Raw genomic sequence first — 23,850 nt, forward strand, 5'->3', positions numbered from 1 at the left:
TATTTCAGTCCAATTAACAAGAAACATACAATGCTTGAGGCCGGGCACGGTGGGCTCACGCCTGTAATCCCAGCACTTTGGGAGGCTGAGGCAGGTGGATCACCTGAGGTCAGGGATTCAAGACCAGCCTGGCCAATGTGGTGAAACCCTGTCTTTACTAAAAATACAAAAATTAGCCAGGCATGGTGGCGGGCACCTGTAATCCCAGCTACTCGGGAGCCTGAGGCAGGAGAATCGCTTGAACCCAGGAGGCGGAGGTTGCAGTGAGCCGAGATAGTGCCACTGTACTCCAGCCTGGGTGACAGAGGGAGACTCCATCTCAAAAAAAAAGAAAAAAAGGAAAAGAAACATACGCTGCTTGGAAAAGAGCAGCAATTCTAGCTTGGCAGGAAAATGGAGGAAACGGATACAGACCTAAAATACTTTCTTGCTTGTGGGTGCTGGGGGTGGGCAGGTGGGGGGATGGGGGAAGCTTTATTGGAACAAAAGTCACTTTGGCCTGCATTCTTAAATAGGGAGATTGATTTTATGAGGCACTTCCTTCCCCCTTATTCCTCAGTAGGGCCTCTGGGTCTGGGGTACTGTCTCAAGGCTGATTGCAACCAAAGGGCTGTAGTGCTCATTTGCATGGTGCTTTGGGGGAGCTTTGGGCTTAAAGGTCAAGGCTGAAGAAGTTGAATTAGGTTCTGGCCAAAAGGAGGATTGTCACCTGTGGGGTCACATTTCCTGTCCCTGAGTACCTGCAGGTAGGTGTCCTGAAGTGTGGACACACACAGAACAGTCAGAACGTCACTGTGGCTGCTCTTGGGGTCCCCACCCTGGCAGGGGGGAAAACGAGGCACACAGAGGGCTGGAGCAGAAAGGAGGCTACTTACTCTCCAGAAGGCACAGGTCATCCCACATGGAGAAATAGCCCACAGTCCCTCCAGATTCCAGAGTGACTCAGGAGGGGCCATTTTTCATCGTCTCATGTATTCCTTGGCCACTGACAAGAAAACAAAAGTTGGAACGAATTTGGGTTTTCTTCACATTGGGGTGAGAATCAAGAGCTGTCCCTAAAGATTCGGCATGCGGTGCTTCACTGGCCAGGGACTGCTGGCCCTGGACCCTGCCTAAGGCCGGTCCTGTTGCTTGGGAGGCCGTCAGCTTGTTTTCTAGAGGTCTGGAGTCAGTGATGCTCTGAACGCAGCTTGATTGGAACGTTCTGAGGGTTTCATGTTCTAACAGCAGCAGCTGCTATACTTTTCTAGGGATCATCTTGAGTCCCCAACAGCCCTGTGAGCAGACGGGGATGTCACCCCCATGTGACACCTGCAGAGTGAGGCTCAGAGAGGCTCATGTCACTCGGGCACCGGCCTGGCAGCAGAATGCTCCGGCCAGGACTCAGATCACATGGTCTGCTCCTGTGCAGACGAACCAGCTCGCGTTGCTAGAACAGTCAGCTCTCAAAAGACTTCTTCACGCTCTCAGTATGAGTAGTTGCTAGCTTGACAGCCAACGCCATCGGGGACGCACTCTAATGCCACCCATGAGCAACCTGCTTGCCCTGCCCAGTGGCTACAGGGTCGCCGTCACATCAGGTTGAACAGCCATTTGGAAGTTGGGCCAGTGTCCTACCAGCGACCTGGATTCTGCCGTTTAGGTGGCCGGCAGGGGTTTGCTCAGGCATATAACCTCTGGCATACAACGAATAGCCATCTATTATTTTCCCTTAAATTGTGGTCTCCAAGGTAACTGTTCCCAGCCAGTGATCTCCATTCTTGTCTCTTTTGTCCATAGCCAGATATAGCTGAGAAGTACCTGTCAGCTTCAGAGTATGGGAGCTCCGTGGATGGCCACCCTGAGGTCCCAGAAACCAAAGACGGTAACATCGTGTGATCGGGAGGGGAATGGTGTCCCAGGCTGTGAGACTGGGCTGTCGGGCTCAACCCTAATGGGTTTTAGCAGCTGGTTCTACCATGGCCTCCCATTAATAAACTACTTGGAAATACTGCTAATAGATCCAGGAAAAAGGGAGACACAGCCAAATTGAAGTTAAGCTTCATGAAATGCTGGGGATAGAATGTTCTTCCATCTCTTCTTGTTTGCTAACCCTATTTCAAATCTCTTTGAGCCAGTACAGTCTGTAAAGATTCTCAAGCGGTTGTATGTTCTATAAGAGGTCTGTGTACCCCTCTTGAATGTGTGACTTTAAAGACACCTGACTCTGGCCTGCGGCTCCTGGTTTGGGGAGATGAGTGTGCATATGTGTGCGCATATGTAGCGGGGAGGGATGGATGGATGGAGTGGAAATGGGTTTGCTATTTTTTCCATCTCTCATGGGCACGCGGGTGGACCACGTGCAATACTAATTGCTTTGTGTCTCATCTTGACAGTCAAGAAGAAATGTTCTGCTGGCCTCAAACTGAGCAACCTAATGAATCTAGGCAGGAAGAAATCCACCTCACTGGAGCCTGTGGAGAGGTCCCTCGAGACATCCAGTAAGAATTGTAGCTACCTCCGGGACCAGAGGCTCATTCCCTGGGTTGGAGCCTGCAGGAAGGCGAGCTCGGACAGTGAAGGCAGGGGGTTTTAGGTCTTTCGTAAACATCTCTAGGGATGGAGAGCCTGCAGCCGTCAGGTTCCCATCTGTTGTTACTGCAGGCAGTTCTTTATGCCTGATCCAACTCTCTCTTGCTGCATTGTTGGGGCCTTTGTGGAAGTGAAGGGTAACTGATTGGTGTCCTCCTAGAATTCTTTTAAAAATGATGTTCATTTGATCTATATTTACAGGGTATGGCAGGGACCGTGTTAAAAGGGGACCAAGCAGAAGGATGGCAGGCACAGTACTGAGAGCTCACAGCCTGCCTGAGGGAGGTGATGATTTTATACCCATAAGCATGCCCTGTGCCATCTTCGTAGCTATCGGGACTCAGGGACAGAGAGAACTTTTCTTGCCCTGTGGTCAGAGATAGCTGTGTGGACCTGAGCCTTGAGGGGCATGTAGGAGCGGAATGGTACCTGTGGACAGGAGCAGTGACTCTGAGATGGGAACAGCCGAGACCATGAAGGGGACAATGAGAACCCTGTACTGGTGCAGAGGGTATGGGTGCGGGACAGAGGTCATCTCTATGGCCTTTGCTCATACTTGGGGAAACTGAGGCTAGGAGGAGTTACAAGCCTTTCCTGGGAAATATCTTGGGGTGGGCCTGGTATCTTGATCCCCAAGCTGGTCCCACATTGGAGGTCATCCTTCCTGGGGCCTGAAGGCCATTGTCCCATCTCTGGGTTCCCTTCCTGAGTCCCAGCTGAGTTTTCTTGTGTTCTAAGGCTGGCAGGGTGCTGGGGGGGGGGGGGTGGCGTTAGGAAGGCAGTAGACAGAGCTGTATCTTTGCATTCTCCTGCTTCTCCAGCCAGGGTGCCAGGCAGTGGCCTCAGGGGGCATGATGTTTGGCCTGGGAGCCCGGTCCCTATGAGTCACTGTTTAAGAGATGTGGCTGGGTTATTGCTGGATGTCTACTCCGCAGTGAAGCATGCTCCCTGTGGCTAGGGGAGGACTGGGAGAACCACAGCTGCTCTCCTTCCCAGGACTGGGGCTGCTTAACACATCTGAGATCCCACCTCTCATGATCCAAAGTTCTCTTCAGTCCAGAGGATTGTGATGGGTGTGTGGCATCTCTGTCCTGGTCTCTAATTCTACCACTTTGTGTTAATATGGCTTGGCAATATGCATGATCCCCACTGTGTATCCAGCACTGGGCCAGGCAGGAAGGTAGCTGTGCACTTTCACCCTATTGCCTGGTTCAGCAGGCCAAAGCTCAGGGCAGCTTCCAGTCCCTTAGGACACGGAAGGTGTCTGATGGGTTCTGAAGCTGAGATTCCGGGGGGACACTAAGGAAGCCCAGAGGCGGTGCCAGCCCAGGACACACCTGGACACCCATGCCCTCCTGTCCCCACATCCCCTCCTGTCCCCGCATCCCCTCCTGTACCCGCATCCCCTTCTGTGCCCGCGTCCCCTCCTGGATCTGCAGCCCCAACCCCTCCTGCACCTGCGTCCCCTCCTGCACCTGCGTCCCCTCCTGCAGCCCCGCTCCCTCCTGCATCCGCATGCCCTCCTGCATCCGCGTGCCCTCCTGCATCTGCGACCCCTCCTGCATCCGCATGCCCTCCTGCATCTGCATCCCCTCCTGCATCTGCATCCCCTCCTGCATCTGCATCCCCTCCTGCAGCCCCGTCCCCTCCTGCATCCGCGTCCCCTCCTGCATCCGCGTGCCCTCCTGCATCCGCGTCCCCTCCTGCATCTGCGTCCCCTCTCCATCTGCGTCCCCTCCTGCATCTGCGTCCCCTCCTGCAGCCGCGTCCCCTCCTGCAGCCCCGTCCCCTCCTGCAGCCCCGTCCCCTCCTGCATCCGCGTCCCCTCCTGCATCCGCGTCCCCTCCTGCATCCGCGTCCCCTCCTGCATCCACGTCCCCTCCTGCAGCCCCGTCCCCTCCTGCATCCGTGTCCCCTCCTGCATCCCCGTCCCCTCCTGCAGCCCAGTCCCCTCCTGCATCTGCACTTCCTCCTGCAGGTTACCTGAATGTGCTGGTGAACAGCCAGTGGAAGTCTCGCTGGTGCTCTGTCAGGGACAATCACCTGCACTTCTACCAGGACCGGAACCGGAGCAAGGTGGCCCAGCAACCCCTCAGCCTGGTGGGTTGCGAGGTGGTCCCAGACCCCAGCCCTGACCACCTCTACTCCTTCCGCATCCTCCACAAGGGCGAGGAGCTGGCCAAGCTTGAGGTACCACCGGCCTGCGGGGCAGGGAGCAGGGTCAGCCAGGGTGTGGCGGTGGTGGCTGTTTGCTGCCAGTCTCTGGGACTGTAATCCTACCAAGGGAGAATCAATGTCCCCACGTGTTATTTTTCGTTTGCCTGAGATTGTTCGCATTTTTAAAAATTTCCATTCCTTTTCTGACCTCAGGGTGGTTGTATTATAGGAGTGGAACCATGCGCTACTTCCTGCACTTGGGGCAGGAGGAGTATTTTTAACTCCCTGAGCTACTGGAAAAAAGCTGCTGGGGATTCAAAGTGGGTGCTGTTTTGTTTGGGTGTCACCAGCTGGGAGAGCCTCTAGGCCCAGTACATAAAAACCACACTGTTAGAGCTTATCTGGGGGAAAAAATTCACTTTGTGATACAATTACATTCCTCTCACTCCCCATCCTGTTTGATATGATGTTACATTTACCAAAATAAGAAGTGATATAATGCCTTGCAAGCTGCTGCAAGCGGAGACTGAGTCCCTTCCACGCATGGAAGCACCCACTTGCCGGTGAATTGCTCCTTCACTTAGTCTTTGATGAGGAGGTCCTCATTCAAACTTCGCTCCAATCCTGCCCTCTGGTGGCTGAAAGACCCACATCTCAATTGCTTCCCAGGGTCTAGCTTATAGCTTATATTTGTCCATTCAGCTGTTCCCCATCAACAAACATCTCCTCAGCACAGGAATATGGTGGACAAGAGCAATATGGGCTCCCTGTCCTTGTGGCACTTACGTCCTAGTTTGGGAGCGTGATGTTATTCAGCAAATCACCCAACTGATCGCTGAGCTTCAATGACTGGAAAGAAGTGGGGAGGGTGCTATAGATTTGTACTGGGGGCTGGGTGACAGGCTGGGAGCAACAGAGCCCTGATGGCTTTCAGGGGAGGGCAGCAAGCTCAGATCGGGGTTCTGAGATGCTTCCTCTGGCTACTGGGGTGGGAGTGGATGGAAGGGGGCAAGAAGGGACCTGTTAGGAAGCTGTCACAGCTGTCCAGGGCAGAGACACAGCCTGGACTAGGGGAGGCCCATGAAAAGCTGTATTTAGAATCCAGTTGAAACTAAGTGGGGGTTGGGCATGATGGCTCACGCCTGTAACCCCAGCACTTTGGAAGGCCACGGCGGGTGGATCACCTGAGGTCAGGAGTTTGAAACCAGCCTGGCCAACATGGTGAAACCCTGTCTCTACTAAAAATACAAAAATTAGCTGGGGGTGGTGGGGCACCTGTAGTCCCAGCTACTTGGGAGGCTGACACAGGAGAATTGCTTGAAGCCGGGAGGCAGAGGCTGCAGTGAGCCAAGATCCCGCCACTGCGCTCTAGCCTGGGCCACAGAGCGAGATTCTGTCTTAAAAAAAAAACAACAAAAAACTGAAAAAGAAATCAGCTAAATGTCAAATTCTGCTCATCGCGACCTCTTTGGTGAAGAGAATGTAGCAGCAAAAGTGATGGAGTTATGGGTTATACCAAAGGGAGCTGATTTTCCTCATGAAAATAAACCTATAGCTTTGATTAAATGGGCAGTTTTTTCTTATTTTAAAGAAACAATGTTGACATTTTAACTGAGGTACCCAATGGATGAATTTGATGAGAATGCATTGTCCCTGGGGAAAAATATACCAAATTCACTGGGATTTTGATCACAGTTTAGCAGCTGAGCTAGTGTAAGGCACTTAAAAGTTGTCCCGACTTTACTGAAGCCACGAACAAAAATAAATTTGAATGTTATTTCTTAGGGATCCAGGGAGTCTTGTTGTATGTGGGATTAAGGTGATGACATGCATCGTTCATAAAATACAAGTGTCAACTTAAAAGACAATTTTTTAATCATTTTAAAAACTAACAGGTGATCACTAACAATTTTTAATAGTGATCACCTGGTGATAAGTTTTCACCTCCTAAACACACAATGTATATAAATCTCATATGGCCCTTGGGACAAAAATCCACAGCATTACTGAGGTGGCATCAAGATGTCACTGACAGAAATGTGATTTGGGGCCATTGGGGGGTGGGTAGGCTGGTGAGCAGGAAGGGCATGGCCCTGGGCTGTTACAGAGGCTTTTGTGGGTGGGCTCTGGGGTAGGGGTGTGGTCATGGCCTGGTGGGGAGGGGCTGGCACCAGGCAGCACAGCCTGGCCCTGCTCATGTCTCTCTTGGCCTCGTTCCAGGCCAAGTCTTCCGAGGAAATGGGCCACTGGCTGGGTCTCCTGCTCTCCGAGTCAGGCTCCAAGACAGACCCAGAAGAGTTCACCTACGACTACGTGGATGCCGATAGGGTTTCCTGTATTGTGAGTGCGGCCAAAAACTCCCTCTTGTGAGTAATTTGGACCCTTCCTCTGTATACTCTCCTATTCCTGGCCATGCTGCAGGCCCTGGGTCAGCCGGAGTCGGGGGCAGCAGAGAGCACAGGGTCCCACCCCTCTCTACCCAGCAGTAGGAAGATGCGAAGCCAAGGAGCAGCCCTCGGGGAGGCCCGGCCAACGGCCAGGAGCTGAGCTAAGAGCAAGGAGCTGAGCCAGGCTTTGGGCCCCGGGGGCGGCTTTGGCATCCGCGGCAGCAGTTAGACTTTCCAGCTCCTCCGGGCAGAGCTGTCCCTTTTCCTGACCTCCTACTTGTCCTTCCAGTGAATCCCTCACTGGGTCTCCAGCACACCCTGGAGAAAAGCAGGTCAGGGGGTGGTGCTTCTGTTTCCAGATGAGCAAACGGGCTGAGGGAGAGGCGTTTTTTGGTCAGGGTGGTAAAGCCAGTCTCGTGGAAGCCAGCCGAGCCACTGAAACAATCAGTTTTCTCATGGACCAGACAGGGATAGTGTGGCGGGCGCCACCTCAAGTGTATTGTGAAGATGAAATGAGAAGGGGTTTTTTGTTGTGGTTGCTGGAAGGAGATCCTAGAAGGGAGGAATTGGGGAGAAGATGGCAAAGGGATCCTCCTAGAATGAGGCGTATGGGCAAGGGAAGGTTGTCTTTCTGGGAGGAAAATCTCGAACCAAGAATTCCAGGAAGAAGGCACTGGGAAAGAGGGAGGAGGTGCCCTCTGATCCATGGAGGTGGGTGTCCCAGATCTCTTGTGTGGCTACCACTTTCATGGCAACCACTCATCACTGGGAATCCTTGGAGCCTGGTGCTTTTGCCACCCTGCCCCCGGTGCTTCATGCATGCCACCTCGGCCTGTTTCCAGACTGATGCAGAGAAAATTCTCAGAGCCCAACACTTACATCGATGGCCTGCCTAGCCAGGACCGCCAGGAGGAGCTGTATGACGACGTGGAACTGTCGGAGCTCACAGCTGCGGTAAGGACCTGGCCAGGCAGCCGCCTGGGACTCTCCAGCCCTCCTCCTGCAAACCTCAATCCCAGAGATCATTAGAGTATCCCTGAGATTGAGTGGGTTCTGAGTCACCTACCAGGCCATTAGTGCAGACACCTAAGTGCAACAAGACTGTCTCCTATATGTGAGGCTGTGCAGTCTGCTTGGCTTGGGGACTTATCTAGATGAAACACTGGTGAACCACTCTGGTCAGGGCTAGGGGTGTGGTGGTGGGATTGGGAGTGGAGGCACCAGTAGGCTTACCAGGCCCAAATCGACTGTCGAGTGGGATGATCACAGCAATGGCAGCTTCCACGTGCTGGGCACTGAACCCTGTGCTGAGCTGAGGACCTCCCACAGATGATCTCCTTGAACCCTAACCACCTTATGGGAAGGTGCTGCTCTTTACCTCTTTACAGATGAGGAAATAAGGTTCAGGGAAGTTAAGTGCTCTGTCTGGGTCTTCCACCTTGAGTGACATATCTAGGACTCAACCAGTGGCCCCCACCAGGAGGGAGGGAGATCTCTTGGACCATTGTGAGGTGGGCACCAGAGCTGTGAGGCAGGGCTGGTACCCCCTCCACAGCTGAGGGAGTGGAGGTAATGGTGAATGCCCCAGACTCTCTCTCTTCTGCAGGTAGAGCCTACCGAGGAAGCCACCCCTGTTGCAGATGACCCAAATGAGAGAGAATCTGACCGAGTGTACCTGGACCTCACACCTGTCAAGTCCTTTCTGCATGGCCCCAGCAGTGCCCGGGCCCAGGCCTCCTCCCCGACGTTGTCCCACCTGGACAATGCGACTGAGGCCCTCCCTACAGACCCAGGCCCAGGTCCCACCCCAGATGAGCCCTGCATAAAGTGTCCAGAGAACCTGGGGGAACAGGTACAGGCCCTCCCCTGCAGGAAAGCCAGACCACCTTCCCACACCCCTTCAGCCCGCTGAGCCAGGTCTGCTTTCCCCCACAGCAGCTGGAGAGTTTGGAGCCAGAGGAGCCTTCCCTGAGAATCACCACCGTCAAAATCCAGACTGAACAGCAGAGAATCTCCTTCCCACCGAGCTGCCCTGATGCCGTGGTGGCCACCCCACCTGGTGCCAGCCCACCTGTGAAGGACAGGTTGCGTGTGACCAGTGCAGGTACTTGTGCTTGGGGAAGTTAGCCCGATTCCATCTGTATTAGTCAGGGTTCTCTAGGGGGACAGAACTAATAGGACAGATGTACATATGAAAGGGCGTTTATAAAGGAGAATTGACTCACACGATCACACAGTCAAGTCCCACAACAGGCCATCTGCAAGTTGAGGAGCAAGGAAGCCAGTAGTGGATCAGTCCGAGTCCCAAAGCCTCAAAAGTAGGGAAGCCGACAATGCAGTCTTCAGTGTGTGGCCAAAGACCTGAGAGCCCCTGGCAAACCACTGGTGTGAATCCAAGAGTCCAAAAGCTGAAGAACTTGGAGTCTGATGCTCGAGGGCAGGAAGCATCCAGCACAGGAGAAAGATGAAGGCTGGAAGACTCAGCAAGTCAAGTCCTTCCACGTTCTTCTGCCTGCTTTATTGTAGCCACGCTGGCAGCTGATTAGATGGTGCCCACCCAGACCGAAAGCGGGTCTACCTCTCCCAGTCCACTGACTCAAATGTTAATCTCCTTTGGCAACACACTCACAGACACTCCCAGCAACAATACTTTGCATCCTTCAATCAAGTTGACATATTAACCATCCTTCAGACATCCTTTACACACCATCCTTTTCAGATTAGGAAACAAGTTCAGAGAGGTAGAGGCCCCTGTCCAGGTCTGGCATCCAGCCTAGCAGGGCTTTGTGCCAAAGCCCCAGGTTCTATCCGAGCCAGTAGATTGGGGACAGCCCTCATGATCCAGTCGTGCTGACCTGGGGCTTCCCTCTCTGGGTCCGTAGAGATCAAGCTTGGCAAGAATCGGACAGAAGCTGAGGTGAAGCGGTACACAGAGGAGAAGGAGAGGCTTGAAAAGAAAAAGGAAGAAATCCGGGGGCACCTGGCTCAGCTCCGGAAAGAGAAACGGGAGCTAAAGGAAACTCTATTGAAATGCACAGGTAAGGGGCCTAAGGGGCACCCCCAGTGGGGAGGGACCCTCAACTCAGAGGGCTGTTGTAGGCTTAACTTTTTGGCGGAAGATCTAGCTGTCACCTGCCTTCCCAATCAGTGGGCCCTGGCCCCTTCAACCCTTGGCCTAGGTGGGTGCTCCTTGTGTGTCCTCTTTGACACACAATCCTGTCTGAAAGGCCATTCTCCTGGACATAGAGAGAAAGCCAATGACAGAACATCAATAGGACCAGCAGGTCATTGTGAAAAGCTAGTTAAAGGCATAAGTTTTGTGGATTATGCATAGGCCATAAGTATTTTATTGTCACTTAAATGCATATTCCTTGGCCCATCTTTTGAAGACCTGGCACTGCAGATTTTTTGAGCTCTGGTTGGCTGACTGGAGTCTCATGTCATCCTTCATGCATTAACTATACCTGTTAATGCATCAGCCTTCATTTCTTTAAAGTCAACAAAAACTTAAGACACTTGCCAAGAAGTCTTTTAGATTATCTTCCAAATCATACTCATATCATTTGACAGCTATTTCCTGGCAATCTGCTGCATTTAAAATTTTAAAATTAAAAAAAAAAAATTGAGATGGGGTCTCACAATGTTGTCCAGGCTGGTCTAGAGCTCCTGAGCCCAAGGGACACCTGCCTTGGCCTCTCAAAGTGCTGGGATTACAGGTGTAAACCAGCTGCAACCTGCCTCTTCTAGAACCTTTTCAAAGTATTTGACTTAGTGTTCAAGGAGTAACTTTTTGTTTATTTAAATTGTAGAGGTGCATGAACAAGCATAAGCAGCAGTGCAGATTTGGGGACAAATTCAGCTGACTGGTGAGGGAAGGTCTTGAGAATGCAAAGTCACCCACTGGCTTTTTTTCTTTTTTTGAGACAGAGTCTTGCTCTGTTGCCCAAGCTGGCATGTAGTGGCACGATCTTGGCTCACTGCAACCTCTGCCTCCCAGGTTCAAGTGATCCTCCTAACTGGGATTAAAGGCACATGCCACCATGCCCAGCTAATTTTTGTATTTTTAGTAGAGACGTGGTTTCACCATGTTGGCCAGGATGGTCTCAAACTCCTGGTCTCAAGTGATCTGCCCACCTCAGCCTCCCAAAGTACTGGGATTACAGGTGTGAACCACCTCACCCAGCTTGAACTGTATTTTTTTAAACTCCAATCTTCAAAACATTATTGGTATATGTTTTCTTTTCCTTCTGTCTTTAGAGATGGTCCTTCAACAGCATCTATGAATTTTTCTTAAACAGTGGCCCTGTGCTCAGAACTCTGTGTGGTACATACGTGATACCATCCTTTCCTCCAGCAGTGAGCTTCTAGGATACAGGCCCTAGGCATCATTTCATGGTGTGACAGCAGCAACCCGAGAGGTTCAGGGTTAAGAGGAGGAGCCAGGGCTGAGGACTCCTCCTCTGTTAGGCCTAGGGAAGTCAGAGGATTGAGGGAACTCGGTAGGGCAGGTCAAGCTGCCCAGCCCTCCTCCATGGGCCATGAATAAAGCCCCTCACCCTTTTGGGTCACTGTCAAAACAACCAAGAGTCTCTGAGAATCTACAAGAAGGGGCTTAAGCCTCAGACTCATGCCCTTTAGTGAAGCCAGAGCTCTCCTCCCCAAGAGCCTCCTAGCCTTTGCAGAATGCTAACTAGAGCAGGCCTGCAGGCTGCCCCGGCACACAGGCCCCCCACCCCCGGCTCTTAAGTGTTGGGGCCAGACCTGTGGTCCTTCTTGGGTGGTGAGGTATGTAGATCCTGCCTCCACCCAGCAGGGCTCCCTGGCCTGGGCCGAGATGCTGTTCTCTGAGGCCTGCATACTTCTCTCTCCAGACAAGGAAGTCCTGGCCAGCCTGGAGCAGAAGCTGAAGGAAATGGATGAGGAGTGCCGGGGTGAGGAGAGCAGGCGTGTGGACCTGGAGCTCAGCATCATGGAGGTGAAGGACAACCTGAAGAAGGCTGAGGCGGGACCTGTGACACTGGGCACCACTGTGGACACCACCCACCTGGAGAACGTGAGCCCCCGCGTGAGTGCTGGAGCCACGGTCTCTGGGCTGCTTGTAGGGCTCCCTGGACATGGGTTGGGGCAGGTGGGTCACATCTCCCTCCCCTTGACTCAGTCCTTGCTCTCCTCCTGTAACCATAGCCAAAAGCTGTCACACCTGCCCCTGCCCCAGACTGTACCCCAGTCAACTCCGCAACCACGCTCAAGAACAGGCCTCTCTCAGTCATGGTCACAGGCAAAGGCACTGTCCTCCAGAAAGCCAAGGTAAGTAGTCACTCCCAGTCTCCCTTGGGGCCAGCAGGAATGTCACTAAGATAGGGGCCCATCTTCTGACCCAGGTGGTGCTTTGTGGCTTTTGGCACCAGCTCTGAGCAAGGGCTTGGCACTCACCAGGGAGTGGCAGTGGCTTTGCCATGCCTTTGGCTCAGTCTTTCGCACTGACCAACCAGAAAGGTGCCTGCACTTGGTTCGCGTGTCCTTCCCTGTGAACTTGGGGATACTTCAGTTCTTACCCTCCACACAGTTACGGGTAGATTCCAGCAGGACAGCTGCAGCTCAGGGACAGATTATGACAGTTTTCAAATCAAAAAGTCAGTTACTCCACAGGACTTCTACCATTAAAACTAAAGAAACAGACTCACATAGGTGGTTTGAATTGTCCAAAGTTGACCACCCAACTAGTGGCAAAATTCTCAGCAAGTTGTAAATGAGGAATCCATGCTATGATGTAGTTTCTCCCTGAGGGTTAGTCAAAAAGTATCATTAATCATTTACTCATTTGTACACTAAAGAACATGCCTAGGGCTGCCTTTGGCAAACTCTGTTCTTTATTCCTACCCTGCTTACTTGCTGGAGATATTTGGAGGTGCTCACAACAATGGCTAACCAATAATTCCATGCAAGCATCTGAACCTCCACTCCCTTGTTGCTGTGGGAGACATCACTTACAGGCACTCGCTGTTGTGCCACAGTCTCAAAAACCTCTGAATAGGCACTCTAAGCAGTGATGAACATACAGGGTTTGAAACCTGTTTGTTACCTCTATGCCTAAAATAGTTTTTCTCACATTTTTTCTATGTATATCAAAGTTGCTACAGTGGATAACTAACTATCTTTTTTGTGGGGGGTGGGTGCTCATATTGGAATGGTACCCTAGGAATGGGAGAAGAAAGGAGCAAGTTAGAAAACAAGCTTCATCTGAAGACTCTCATGTCAATGTGGACCTTGGTGACAATCCTGCTTTGTTAAAGCAAAAACTCTGCAAAAGGGTGAGTCTGTTTAGAAGAAAAAGCAAAGACTGAGGTACTGTGAATGGCAAGCTTCAGCTGAGAGGAGGATCTGTCCCTTTTCAGAGCTAAAGGAAATAATACAACAAAAAGGAGGCTTCTTTGGAGACCTAAGTATATTGGATGTAAACAAGACATTGTATTTAGGGATGTTGTGTGTTTCTTTTTTGAAGTTGTCATCAATTGCTTTACTAAGATTTTTAAATAGTAAAAACCTCATGTTTAGACTTTGGTGGAAGATGAATCAAGGAAGCAGGGCCCTGTCTTATGGGTCACCTGGCTTTGGTGAGTGAGAAGACCTAAACTCCTGGCCATCGTCTCTTATCCAATACTTAGCAGTTGGGGATTAAACCATCCTTGCCTTCAGTTCTCTCCAATATTACCAGGCCCAACTCAGTCTTCAGTGATTTTAAAAAGCATTGACATCCAGAAACAGTAATGGGGGAAAATATTTGGGACCAAGCTGAAGCACTGATCCCACTAAGTTAAATACTTCTTTCCAGTCTAAGGCAGGCCTGAATCAACTGTCTTTAAATAAAATTTTAAGTGATGCTGTATTATATATAGGAAAAAATGCTTAAAATCCTGTCATTTAGAAACAGTGAAAAGTGTCTTTTGAGATTAAACTGACTCTTTACCATAGGGAAAAATATTACTGTGTGTTTACAGATTCATTCCTGTGGTCGGGCCATTTTTAAGGGAAGAGTTATTTAATATAAATAGTCCCTGATTTTAAATTCTGTTTAATGATGTCCATTCCCCTTCCAAGAACAAAGTGGTGAATTTTGGTTAGGCTGGTCTCCCTCTTAAAATTGGCAGTGCTGTTCCTTGTGCTGCCCCTGTCTTTTCCTGATTTTTTTTTTTTTTAAACACACGTTGAAACATTTCATCTATTATCTCTGCCTCATTTCTGGGGGGTTGTGTATCAGTTCTCTAACACTTGTTCCTGAGAACTAAAGGTCTTTTTTTATTCTTATTTCCTCTCTCATAAACATTTGGTGACCTTTTACCAAGTGGTGAGTTAGATTTTTTTTTAAATAAAATGTTCATTGTATTTGAGGTTTTCCTTGTATTTCATGAAATGACTTGGGGCAGGGCCTGAGGGGTTCTCAAGGGAGGAAATGTTTTGGTTATTTACACACTGAACTACAAGATGGGGTCCTAGCAGGAAACTCAGCCTCCTTGAATCAAAGAGCATAGATAAGACTGAAAGCAAATTTTAGTAGTACAGTTAACAACATACCAAAGACACAGGAAACATCTGCAGAAATTGATCATATGTAAGTAAATGAAAAATCAGTACTCCCACAAGTTAAATATACTCCTAAAGAATTCTTGGGAAAAAAGAAACATACCAATACTGGGAAGGTTGCCTAAGTAGTAATTAAGGAAGTTTATAGCATAAATGTGTTTATTTAAAAAATGACAAAACCAAAATCTGGTTCATTAAAAAGACTAATAGACAACCTAAGGCAATATAAAATAGCAGAACTGAAATGGAGGCCCTAAGTACAGATACTGACAAGAGTTTTCAAATTATATCTGTGTAAAGTTTGAGAAATATGTATTTTCCATTATAAGGTTAGTATAGCTCTGATACCAAAAATCCAAAACAAATTGCAAAAGTAAACAAATCTCATTGTTGGACACAGATTAAAAGAATCTGAAATAAAATGCTGGCAAATGAAATTCAGCAGGGTTTATAGAATGATGTTTAATGACCAAATAGAATTTATCCAGAAAAATCAAGGGTGGTTCAATGACTGAAAATATATAAATGGATAATCTATCACATTATCTTGAAGAAGAAAAAGCATACCAAAAATCTCAACATATAATAAACACTCTTAGTTCATCTAGGAATAAAGCATTCTTAAACTGATAAGTAACCCATAGAAAACAATTATAATGATGAAAAAGTCAAGAACCAGATATGGATACCTGCTACTTCGTGAAACATTATTCTGGAGGTCCCAGGCAATGCAAAAAGACGTGGTATACAACTTTAAAAGGAAGAGACAAGAACTAGGATCATTTGGAAATACTTCTCTAGAAAAGCAAGAGTCAATTATTAGAACTAGGGTATTCAACAGGATGACTGGAATCAGGATCATTCAGAGAAAATAAGGAAATTTATGGCCTATATGCAATGTTTTAATTCTTGCAAGGAAAATATATTTGTCTTACTTGAATAAGTAATTAAAGGTAAAAATTAAAGCTAATTTCTTTTAAATGAAAGAAGGCTTGGCTAGTTAGGCCAAAGGATAGCATTTTCCTGGGGGACTGACAAAAGCTGAACTATTCAGTGGCACCATCACTACAAAAGGGGGAAAAAATATTTCAGAGGTGGGAACACCATCTCCTACAAAGAAACGGTAAAGGTCTTTATAAGTCCAGAGCCCAGAGTTTGCTGTTTAAATCCAAGTAATTCAATCAGGGCACCTAAATACCAGCCCGGAACAAGACAAAAAGCCTACATTATAACATGGTTAAACTGCTATTTAAAGACAATGCATTCATGTAATTTCTATGACATCACTGATCAGCATCTGCCAGGGAGCACATGATGCTGCCCTGGACGTTGTCTTCTGTGAAGGGCAGCATAACAACAGAATATTATCAAGGACAGTATCCCTTGAATACAGATGATTATGACTCAATGTCTGGTACACCAGACTTTTTAATATCTAAAATCATGGTGATACTACTTCAAGCACTTTTCTAGCACCAGAAATCCTGAAGTTCTTAAAGCCAAAGTATGCTTGAATGTTTGTCTATAAAACATTATGTTAAAATATTTATAAAGAAAAACAGGCCGGGCACGGTGGCTCACCCCTGTAATCCCAGCACTTTAGGAGGCCAAGGCAGGGATATCACCTGAGGTCAGGAGTTTGAGATCAGCCTGGCCAACATGGTGAAATGCTGTCTCTACTAAAAATACAAAAATTAGCCAGGCATGGTGGCATGTGCCTGTAATCCCAGCTACTCAAGAGGCTGAGGCATGAGAATCACTTGAACCTGGGAGGCAAAGGTTCCAGTGAGCCGAGGTTGTGCCACTGCACTCCAGCCTGGGCAACAAGAGCGAAACTCCGTCTCAAAAAAAAAGAAAAACGATAAGGTGTCTGGAGTTACGTCAGAGCTCTAGAAAGATTTCTACTGAAAATCCAACTCTAAACAACACAACTAAGGAGAAGAAGTAATTCCTAAATACTGCAGGGATAGTAAGTAAGTATCTAGTTTGCCAGAGAATATTCCAAACATGCCTCTTTGCCGCATAGGTACAAATATCCCTGTTTAGTAAATAACCAACATTTCTTGAAATATTTCTTTAAAAGCTATGTAGAAAAGCAAAGCAAAACAAAACTAAAACCTAGGCAGCGTAAGATCAATGCTTTAGAAAGCAAAATCTCTGTTAAGTTTCTTTATCCTATATTTTTGAGTTTAAGAATCTTCTCTTTGCCCCACTAAAAGGAGAATAAGGAAATAATTCCATAAACACACCACAACCCCTCCTAAGTAAATTTTTTTCTTTTTGACAGATTTTCACTCTTGTTGCCCAGGCTGGAGTGCAGTGGTGTGATGTCGGCTCACTGCAACTTCCGCCTCCCGGGTTCAAGCCATTCTCCTGCCTCAGCCTCCCGAGTCGCTGGGATTATAGGCATCTGCCACCACGCCCAGCTACTTTTTGAATTTTTAGTAAAGACGAGGTTTCACCATGTTGGCCAGGCTGGTCTCAAACTCCTGACCTCAGGTGATCCGCCTGCCTTGGCCTCCCAAAGTGCTGGGATTACAAGCGTGAGCCACAGCCTCTGGCCGTAACCTCTTTTAAAGGAAGACCTTTCAAGTGGACACTGCTCACTACTCAGAACAATTTCACCTCCAGACCTGGGCCAGTTGCACACTCAGCTCCTCCCCCATCATCAAATAAGCTGGTTAATTGGTCACATTTCAGTCTGGGACCTTTCCAAGTCTCTTCCACACACAAAAGGCAGTCACCAGAAGTCAAAAATGTCCCTCAAGCCCCCTTTCAGACTCAATGCAAATGCATCCAGGATGTCTATGGGGAAGCAGAAAAGCCGCTGCTTTCCATTTTGAAAGGCTGTGGCCTTCACCGTCCAAAGGATGCTCTAGTAAAGGCCTCTGCTGGGCATTACTGTGTCAACAACATTCTAGCTAGCATTGATTGTGGGCAAAGGAATGTCAGGCCACTAAATTTAAGGCTTCGGGACCCCTTGTTTATCCTCAAGGAAAAGGTGGCAGATGTCATAGCCTCAACAAGGCACAGCAGATACAGAAAGTCGGTATTTACTTACACATCAAAAGTTTTCAACAACATCGTTTCTGGGTGACATCAGCTGCTTTCTTGTCTCTAAGCAGCATGGCTACAGTTGGGACATCCTCCTCCCTCACTGAGAATAATGGTCCTGGCCACAGCGGGAAGCAGACATTCTAAGGACCCCCAGGGCACAGATGTTCCAGAAGGCAGGCACCATTTCAGTGCCCAGGCCTTCTCTGTAGTTGCTGGGAGGGGTATGGCTGCTGCCCTCCTGCATGGGAGCCACGTGCCTCGGGGGCATCTCCTCTCAAGAATCCTGGGGAAGGAGGTGAACTCTGAGGACAGGAGTGTCTGCATCCCCTTCTCAACCCTCCAGCAGCCTCTGAGGACCCCTTCAGGTCCCGATCCCACTCTACAACCCACCTCGCCCCCAGCAGAAGATGCCAGATCAGAGACCCCATCAGATTGTCCTCCAGAGTTTCTCTCTGGCCTTAGGAAGCCAAACTCTGCCCATGGCCAAAAAACCAAGGCTCCGACTGGACTTGTCTTCTGATTTCTGGCTGTTCTTACTTCAAACTCATGAACGGGAGCCATAAGTGGACCTCTAATGCCTCCCAACAATCACTCTCTAGGCCCTAATCTGTTACCCTTCTCTTGATAGTCATTTCTTTTCTCTCAAACCTCTGGCACCTCCTCCTCATCCTCACTTAGCTGTTCTTCCCATTTTACTGAGCAAATAGAAAGCACCCCAAAAAGAGCTTCCAGCAGCTCCCACCACTGCATTTACCCATCCCTGCCTCTGTCTGCCCTCCTGTACCCTGGATCCACTGTGCTCCTAACTGTGGCCTCCCTCCTAGTTGTCATGACTTTCTCTAGGGTGCTGAGCACCGTCTAACACACCACATGTTGTATTATACTTAATTTGTTTCTTGTCTGCCTCCCCATTAGAATGGAAGCTCCATGAGGGCAGAGGTTTTATTTGTTTACTGCTATGTTCCCGCACTTAGAACAATGCCTGGGATGCATGAGGTATTCACTAAATGTTTTGTGGGGAAATGACTGAATAATTCCTTCCACTGAACGAATGCTTTAGAACCTGCCTTCAGCTGAGTTTGTGGGACTTGGCAGGACTTGCAATACCATCCCTGGCTGACACATGCAGAGCAAGAGTTCCACTCACGGTTCTCACAGTGGGGGCCCTCCCAGCCATCCCGGCACTCGCAGCGGTAGCTCCCGTTCTGCAGGACACAGCTGCCCTCATTCATGCATGGGCTGGGTTTGCAGAGGTTGACTGGCCGCTTGGCTTCTGCAATGGAGAACACACCCACCAGGCCGGCCGGGCATGGGTTAGACCTGAAATCCCCCACCCTAAGTAAGCCCAGTAGAGGTGCAAGGCTACTAGAGTCATGTCTCCCTTTGCCCTGGTAGCTCATGGTTGGTGCTGCATACAACTTGGCTAGGTTAGTAAGATCCAGCTCTCCTACAGACTCATGGAGAGTCCATTGCTCAGATGTGCCATACATATGGCAGACTTTTCTGTTTGTTTGTTTTTGAGGTGGAGTCTCCCTCTTGTTGCCCAGGCTGGAGTACAATGGCGCGATCTTGGCTCCCCACAACCTCCACCTCCCGGGTTCAAGTGATTCTCCTGTCTCTTCTAAGAAGGTGAAGAGGAGGTCACTGGATTTGGGCTGGCCCTGTTTGCTCTGGGCTCTGTCACTGCCCAAGTCAGTGTCAATGTGGGATCTGTAGACCCTTAGGAAGCTTGTGGATATCCTAAAAGTGGGTTCTGTTTAAAGGGAATGCATTAATTCTCAAGTTTGGGAGGGAGTTATCTATGTTAGTTAAACTTTCTATACCTTAAATGTCAAATGGGGATGGTTATACCTACTGTAGGATTTTATGTGAGCATGGGATTTAGCACAGAACCTGGCAGTTGGGAAGCAAGTGCTCAGTAGCTGGGAAGAGCTGCCATCCTTGCCATGATGTATGTGAAGGCTCAGGCTGAAGGTCTGCCATGGGGATAGCCCTGAGCATGTGGATTCCCCCACTCACCTCCACACAGCCACTCAATGAGCACGTCCTGGTGGTACCGCAGGTCGGTGTAAGCTGCCACGTGGATCAGGGAATCCCGGGGACCTGCAAGCCTCCGCAGACCCTCGCTTAGGACAGGCCCCACGCCCATGACCAAGACAGAGATGCCGTTGTTCCTCAGCTTCTGGGCAGGGACAGCCGCGTCCTCTGCGCCTCTCCCGCCTGTGAGCACCACCACAGCTTTGGGGACACCAGGCCGGGCGCCCCTCTGGACAGTCATCACTTTGTCATAGATGTGCAGCAGGGCGGTGCCGGCTGAGCCCACCCCACCCAGGTAGGGGGCCTGGCTAATGGCCCGCAGCAGCGCAGCCTGGGTGGGTTTGGCGTCCAGCCCGAAGGCAGTCTGCACCTGGCTGCCATACACCACCAGGCCGACCTGTGTCACGTCAGGGTTCACCTCAAACTGGAGGGCACAGCTTCTCACAAAGCTCTGCATCTGAGCAAAGTTCTCAGGCCCTACTGAGGCAGAGGTGTCCAACATGAAGACGATGTCCAGGGCTTGTGTCCGGCACCCTGCAGGAGCAAGCAGAGGGGCGTCGGCAGTGGATCTGCCAGTCAGAGCCCCTCGACGGGACCCAGGGACTGCCTGGTTGGGTAGGGCCCAGGTCAGCCAGGGTGCTCTTTTCACGGCAGAATCCACCCTCTATGTCTTCCTTTTAGCCACAGAACAGCACTTTCCTAGAATATTAACAGGAAGATGAGTGCCTGGCCAGACCACATTTCTCAGCCTTCCTGGCAGCTAGGGTGGCCACGTGTCTTAAGTTCTATCTGACGGATGTGATCAATTTCAAATTCATGCAGCTGGAAGCTGCTTACCTTCCACTTCCCCTCTCCCTCTTCCTGCCGGCTGAGAAATGGTGACCTTGGACCTCAAGGTGGAAGCCATAAGATGACCAAGCCCTGCTGGCCCAGGCCACTCACCTCTGAACTGTATGTGAGACAAATAAGTTCCTGTCTTATGTAACCCATGGGGCTTCTGGGCAACCCTTTGTGACAACATCTTCACCTGTGCCTTCATCCATCCCCAGTATGCAGAGCACTAATTAGATGCTGTATGGACAAAATGGGCCCATGCCTGCTGTCAACAGGCTGACAGTCTAGGGGAACAGACATGAAATGAACATAGAATTACGAATGATGTCGGCAGCCTGGAGGGAAAAGCAGGGGACTTATGTTACCAGTAGGTAACATAACAAGACTGGAAGAAGGGGTCAGAGCTTCTCTGGGGAAGTGACATTTCATCTAAGAACTGAAAGACAAGTAAGTATGAGCCAGAGGCCTGTCCCATGCAGGGGATGCAGAGAGGCCTATGGGGACCAGGCCACAGGGAGCTCTCAGAAGCCAGGGGATAGAGTTTGGGTTTTGTTCCAAGTGCAAAGGGGAATCACTGGAAATTCTAAGTGTGAAGTTAGAGGATCTGATGCTCTGATTATTGGTTTTTAAAACCACTCCCACACCAGGAACGTCTGAGAAACTATCACAGCTACGGGGAAGGTGGCTGACTACATATACTGTGGGGTCCTCGATGGGATTCTGGAACAGAAGAAAGACATTAGGTAAAAACTAAACAAATATGAATCAAGCATGGATTCACTAAATAATAATGTATCAATACTGGTTCATTAATAATAACACTGTGCCATACTAATGCAAGGTGTAAATAGGAGGGGAAACTGGGTGTGGGGTATAGGGAACTCTCCACTATTGTCCTTTTTTTTTTTCCTATAAATCTACAATTATTATTTTTTTTAAAACCCAACCAAACAAAGAAGCAGAACAAAAGCACTTAGGCCAGCCTGGAGGGGCAAGGTAGAAGTGGGCAGCCAGTCCCTGTCCTTCCCCCTTACAGGAGGGAATGCTTCTCACCTTGGGGAGAGTGGTGGCATCAGGGCTGAGAAGCAGAATTGCATCTGTAGCTTCCCATGCCCACCTACCAAGGGAGAACTCCAGGAGCCCTATAAAGGATGCATTTCACTCATGCCCGTAATCCCTCCACTTGGGGAGGCTGAGGTAGGAGGATTGTTTGAGCCTAGGAGTTCGAGACCAGCCTGGGCAACACAGCAAGACCACATCTCTATAAAAAATAAAACAATTAGCTGGGCATGGTGTTGTGCACCTGTAGTCCTGGCTGTTCTGGAGGCTGAGGTGGAAGGATCACATGAGCTCAGGAGTTCGAGGCTGCAGTGAGCTATGATCGTGCCACTGCATTCCAGCCTGGGTAACAGCAAGACCCTGTCTCAAAAGAAAAAAAGGACGTGTTTCAGTTACGACATCTCTGGCCACGGGCCAGGCCTCTGCACGGAAACAGTGTTATCTAGAGTGCCTTCCAATAGGGTCATAAAAAATCAACTTCATGGTTTGCAAAACAGAAGAGAAAAATGTCAGAATCCCTCCCAGGTAGACAGGGTAAGTATCCTCTCAGGAAGCGTTTGTTTCAGTTGTGTGTGGCTGTACCAGCAGGTGTGCATGCACGTGCATCTGTGTGCATACATGTGCATGTGTACACCAGGAATGCACTTCTTCCTGTGGATTGCCATCAAAGGAGCTGGCAAGCTGCTGCTCTGGAGCCCGCTTGGTAGATTCAGAGCTCTTTGTAACAATAATAAAATCATGATTAATAGTAACAGCAACACCTAGAGTTTGCTGAGTGCTTACTCTGTACTAAGCATGTACACTGCCCATCTTACTTAATTCTCACTAAAGGTCTCTCAGGAGGTATTACTATTAGTCCCATTTTTGTTGACAGGTACACTGAGAAATTATTTATGTGACTGGTAACTAAAAGAGTGGGGCTGTGGTTTCAGCCCCTAGAAGGGGCACTGGCAGAGAATGATGGTTAGGTGGCAGCTAAAAGGAGGAAGGACCTGCCTCCTGACCAGCGGCCCTGGGTCAGGCACTGGGACCTTACCTGGCCGCTGCCGGCTGCACAGCTTCCCCTGCAGCTCAGGGATTTGGTTGAGCAGATCCTGAGGGTCTGAGTAGACCATCACATGCTTTGGGCTGCCCGTGATCTCCTCCAGCTCTGCCCGCACGGCCTCACTGCCTACACCCAGCAGGAGCAGCTCTCGCGCCCTTGCGTGACGCGCTGGGCCCGCGACCTCATCCTCGGAGCGTGACTCAGTGAGCAAAACCACCACTCTGCGTGGCCGGTCCTGGCCCGTCCTGGTGGCGCTCCCAAAGCCACGGTCTGCCGCCTGCCGCAAGGCACTGCCCATCAGGGTGGGGCCACCACGGAAGGGAATGCCATCAAGGCTCCTGACCAGGTCAGGCACATCCTGGTACTCCCCAACGGGCACCGCCACCAGCAGCTCCCTGCTGTACATGGCCACACCCACTCGGGCCCGAGAGTCCTCACTCAGCACGGCCTGCACAAACTGCTTCACGAAGGCTTTGGCCCGCAGGAAGCCGTCCAGAGTGGTGCCCGCAGAGCTGTCCAGCAGGAAGAGAAGGTCGACCCTGCATTCCAGGCTCAGCTTCGGGGCTGCGGGGATCACAGCAACACCCACAGTCAAGCCATGGCCATGCAGCATGCGATCTGTCCCACCCGAGACGCCAAACTACCACGCAGGGCAGGAGAAACCCCGTCCCAGGAGGGAGATGGGGCAGAGAAACTGTGGGCCCCCAAGCTTAAGTGACCGGTGCTCGTCTCAGAGTTAGAGACAAGGCCAGACACGGCACTCCTGGCACTCGCTAAGGGTCTCCATTTAGCCACTTAAAAAAAACAAAATGCCATCTACATTATCACTTTTTTCCATTATGGTTAGTCCAGTGTGTGCCCTGAGAAATCTTTGTTTACCTCAAGATCATGAATATATGCTCCTGTGTTTGCTTCTAGAGGCTTCACTGCTTTGCCTTTTGCATGGAGGTCTATAGCCATGCTAGAATTGACTTCTGGAAGGGTTGTGAGGTACAGGGTCAAGATTAATTTTTTCATATAGATCTTCAACTAACCCAGTTGTCACGTTTTTAAAAGTTACTGTTCAGCAAGCCCTTATATGCATCAAGCATGATACTAAGCACTTTGCATAATCTTATTTAA

At 49.7% G+C, this 23,850-nt stretch overlaps 2 protein-coding genes across 15 annotated transcripts in view; one reads left to right on the plus strand and one right to left on the minus strand.

Moving 5' to 3' along the window:
• The window catches only part of LOC105467069 (actin filament associated protein 1 like 2), a 108,251-nt gene extending 93,945 nt beyond the window's left edge, over nucleotides 1–14,306 (plus strand). For 4 of the 9 annotated variants that reach the window (XM_071069081.1, XM_071069077.1, XM_024788320.2 and 1 more), the window contains 10 exons: nucleotides 1,780–1,864; nucleotides 2,376–2,480; nucleotides 4,550–4,761; nucleotides 6,949–7,094; nucleotides 7,958–8,069; nucleotides 8,722–8,967; nucleotides 9,051–9,219; nucleotides 9,998–10,153; nucleotides 11,987–12,180; nucleotides 12,300–12,750. In XM_071069081.1, the coding sequence (XP_070925182.1) occupies nucleotides 1,780–1,864; nucleotides 2,376–2,480; nucleotides 4,550–4,761; nucleotides 6,949–7,094; nucleotides 7,958–8,069; nucleotides 8,722–8,967; nucleotides 9,051–9,219; nucleotides 9,998–10,153; nucleotides 11,987–12,180; nucleotides 12,300–12,476 (1,602 nt within the window). In that variant the 3' untranslated portion in view covers nucleotides 12,477–12,750. Of the gene's footprint in view, nucleotides 1–1,779; nucleotides 1,865–2,375; nucleotides 2,481–4,549; nucleotides 4,762–6,948; nucleotides 7,095–7,957; nucleotides 8,070–8,721; nucleotides 8,968–9,050; nucleotides 9,220–9,997; nucleotides 10,154–11,986; nucleotides 12,181–12,299; nucleotides 12,751–13,314 lie in introns of those variants that run through there. The other 5 variants (XM_071069079.1, XM_071069084.1, XM_071069078.1 and 2 more) reach the window with 3 other exon arrangements.
• Nucleotides 12,771–23,850, minus strand: part of LOC105467991 (von Willebrand factor A domain containing 2) — a 53,368-nt gene continuing 42,288 nt past the window's right edge. For 4 of the 6 annotated variants that reach the window (XM_071069087.1, XM_071069085.1, XM_071069086.1 and 1 more), the window contains 3 exons: nucleotides 22,720–23,292; nucleotides 19,773–20,324; nucleotides 18,043–19,026 (listed from right to left, as the gene is read on the minus strand). In XM_071069087.1, the coding sequence (XP_070925188.1) occupies nucleotides 18,710–19,026; nucleotides 19,773–20,324; nucleotides 22,720–23,292 (1,442 nt within the window). In that variant the 3' untranslated portion in view covers nucleotides 18,043–18,709. The other 2 variants (XM_071069089.1, XM_071069090.1) reach the window with 2 other exon arrangements.

Source organism: Macaca nemestrina, chromosome 9 (genome assembly GCF_043159975.1).
Source record: "Macaca nemestrina isolate mMacNem1 chromosome 9, mMacNem.hap1, whole genome shotgun sequence".
NCBI lineage: Eukaryota > Metazoa > Chordata > Mammalia > Primates > Cercopithecidae > Macaca > Macaca nemestrina.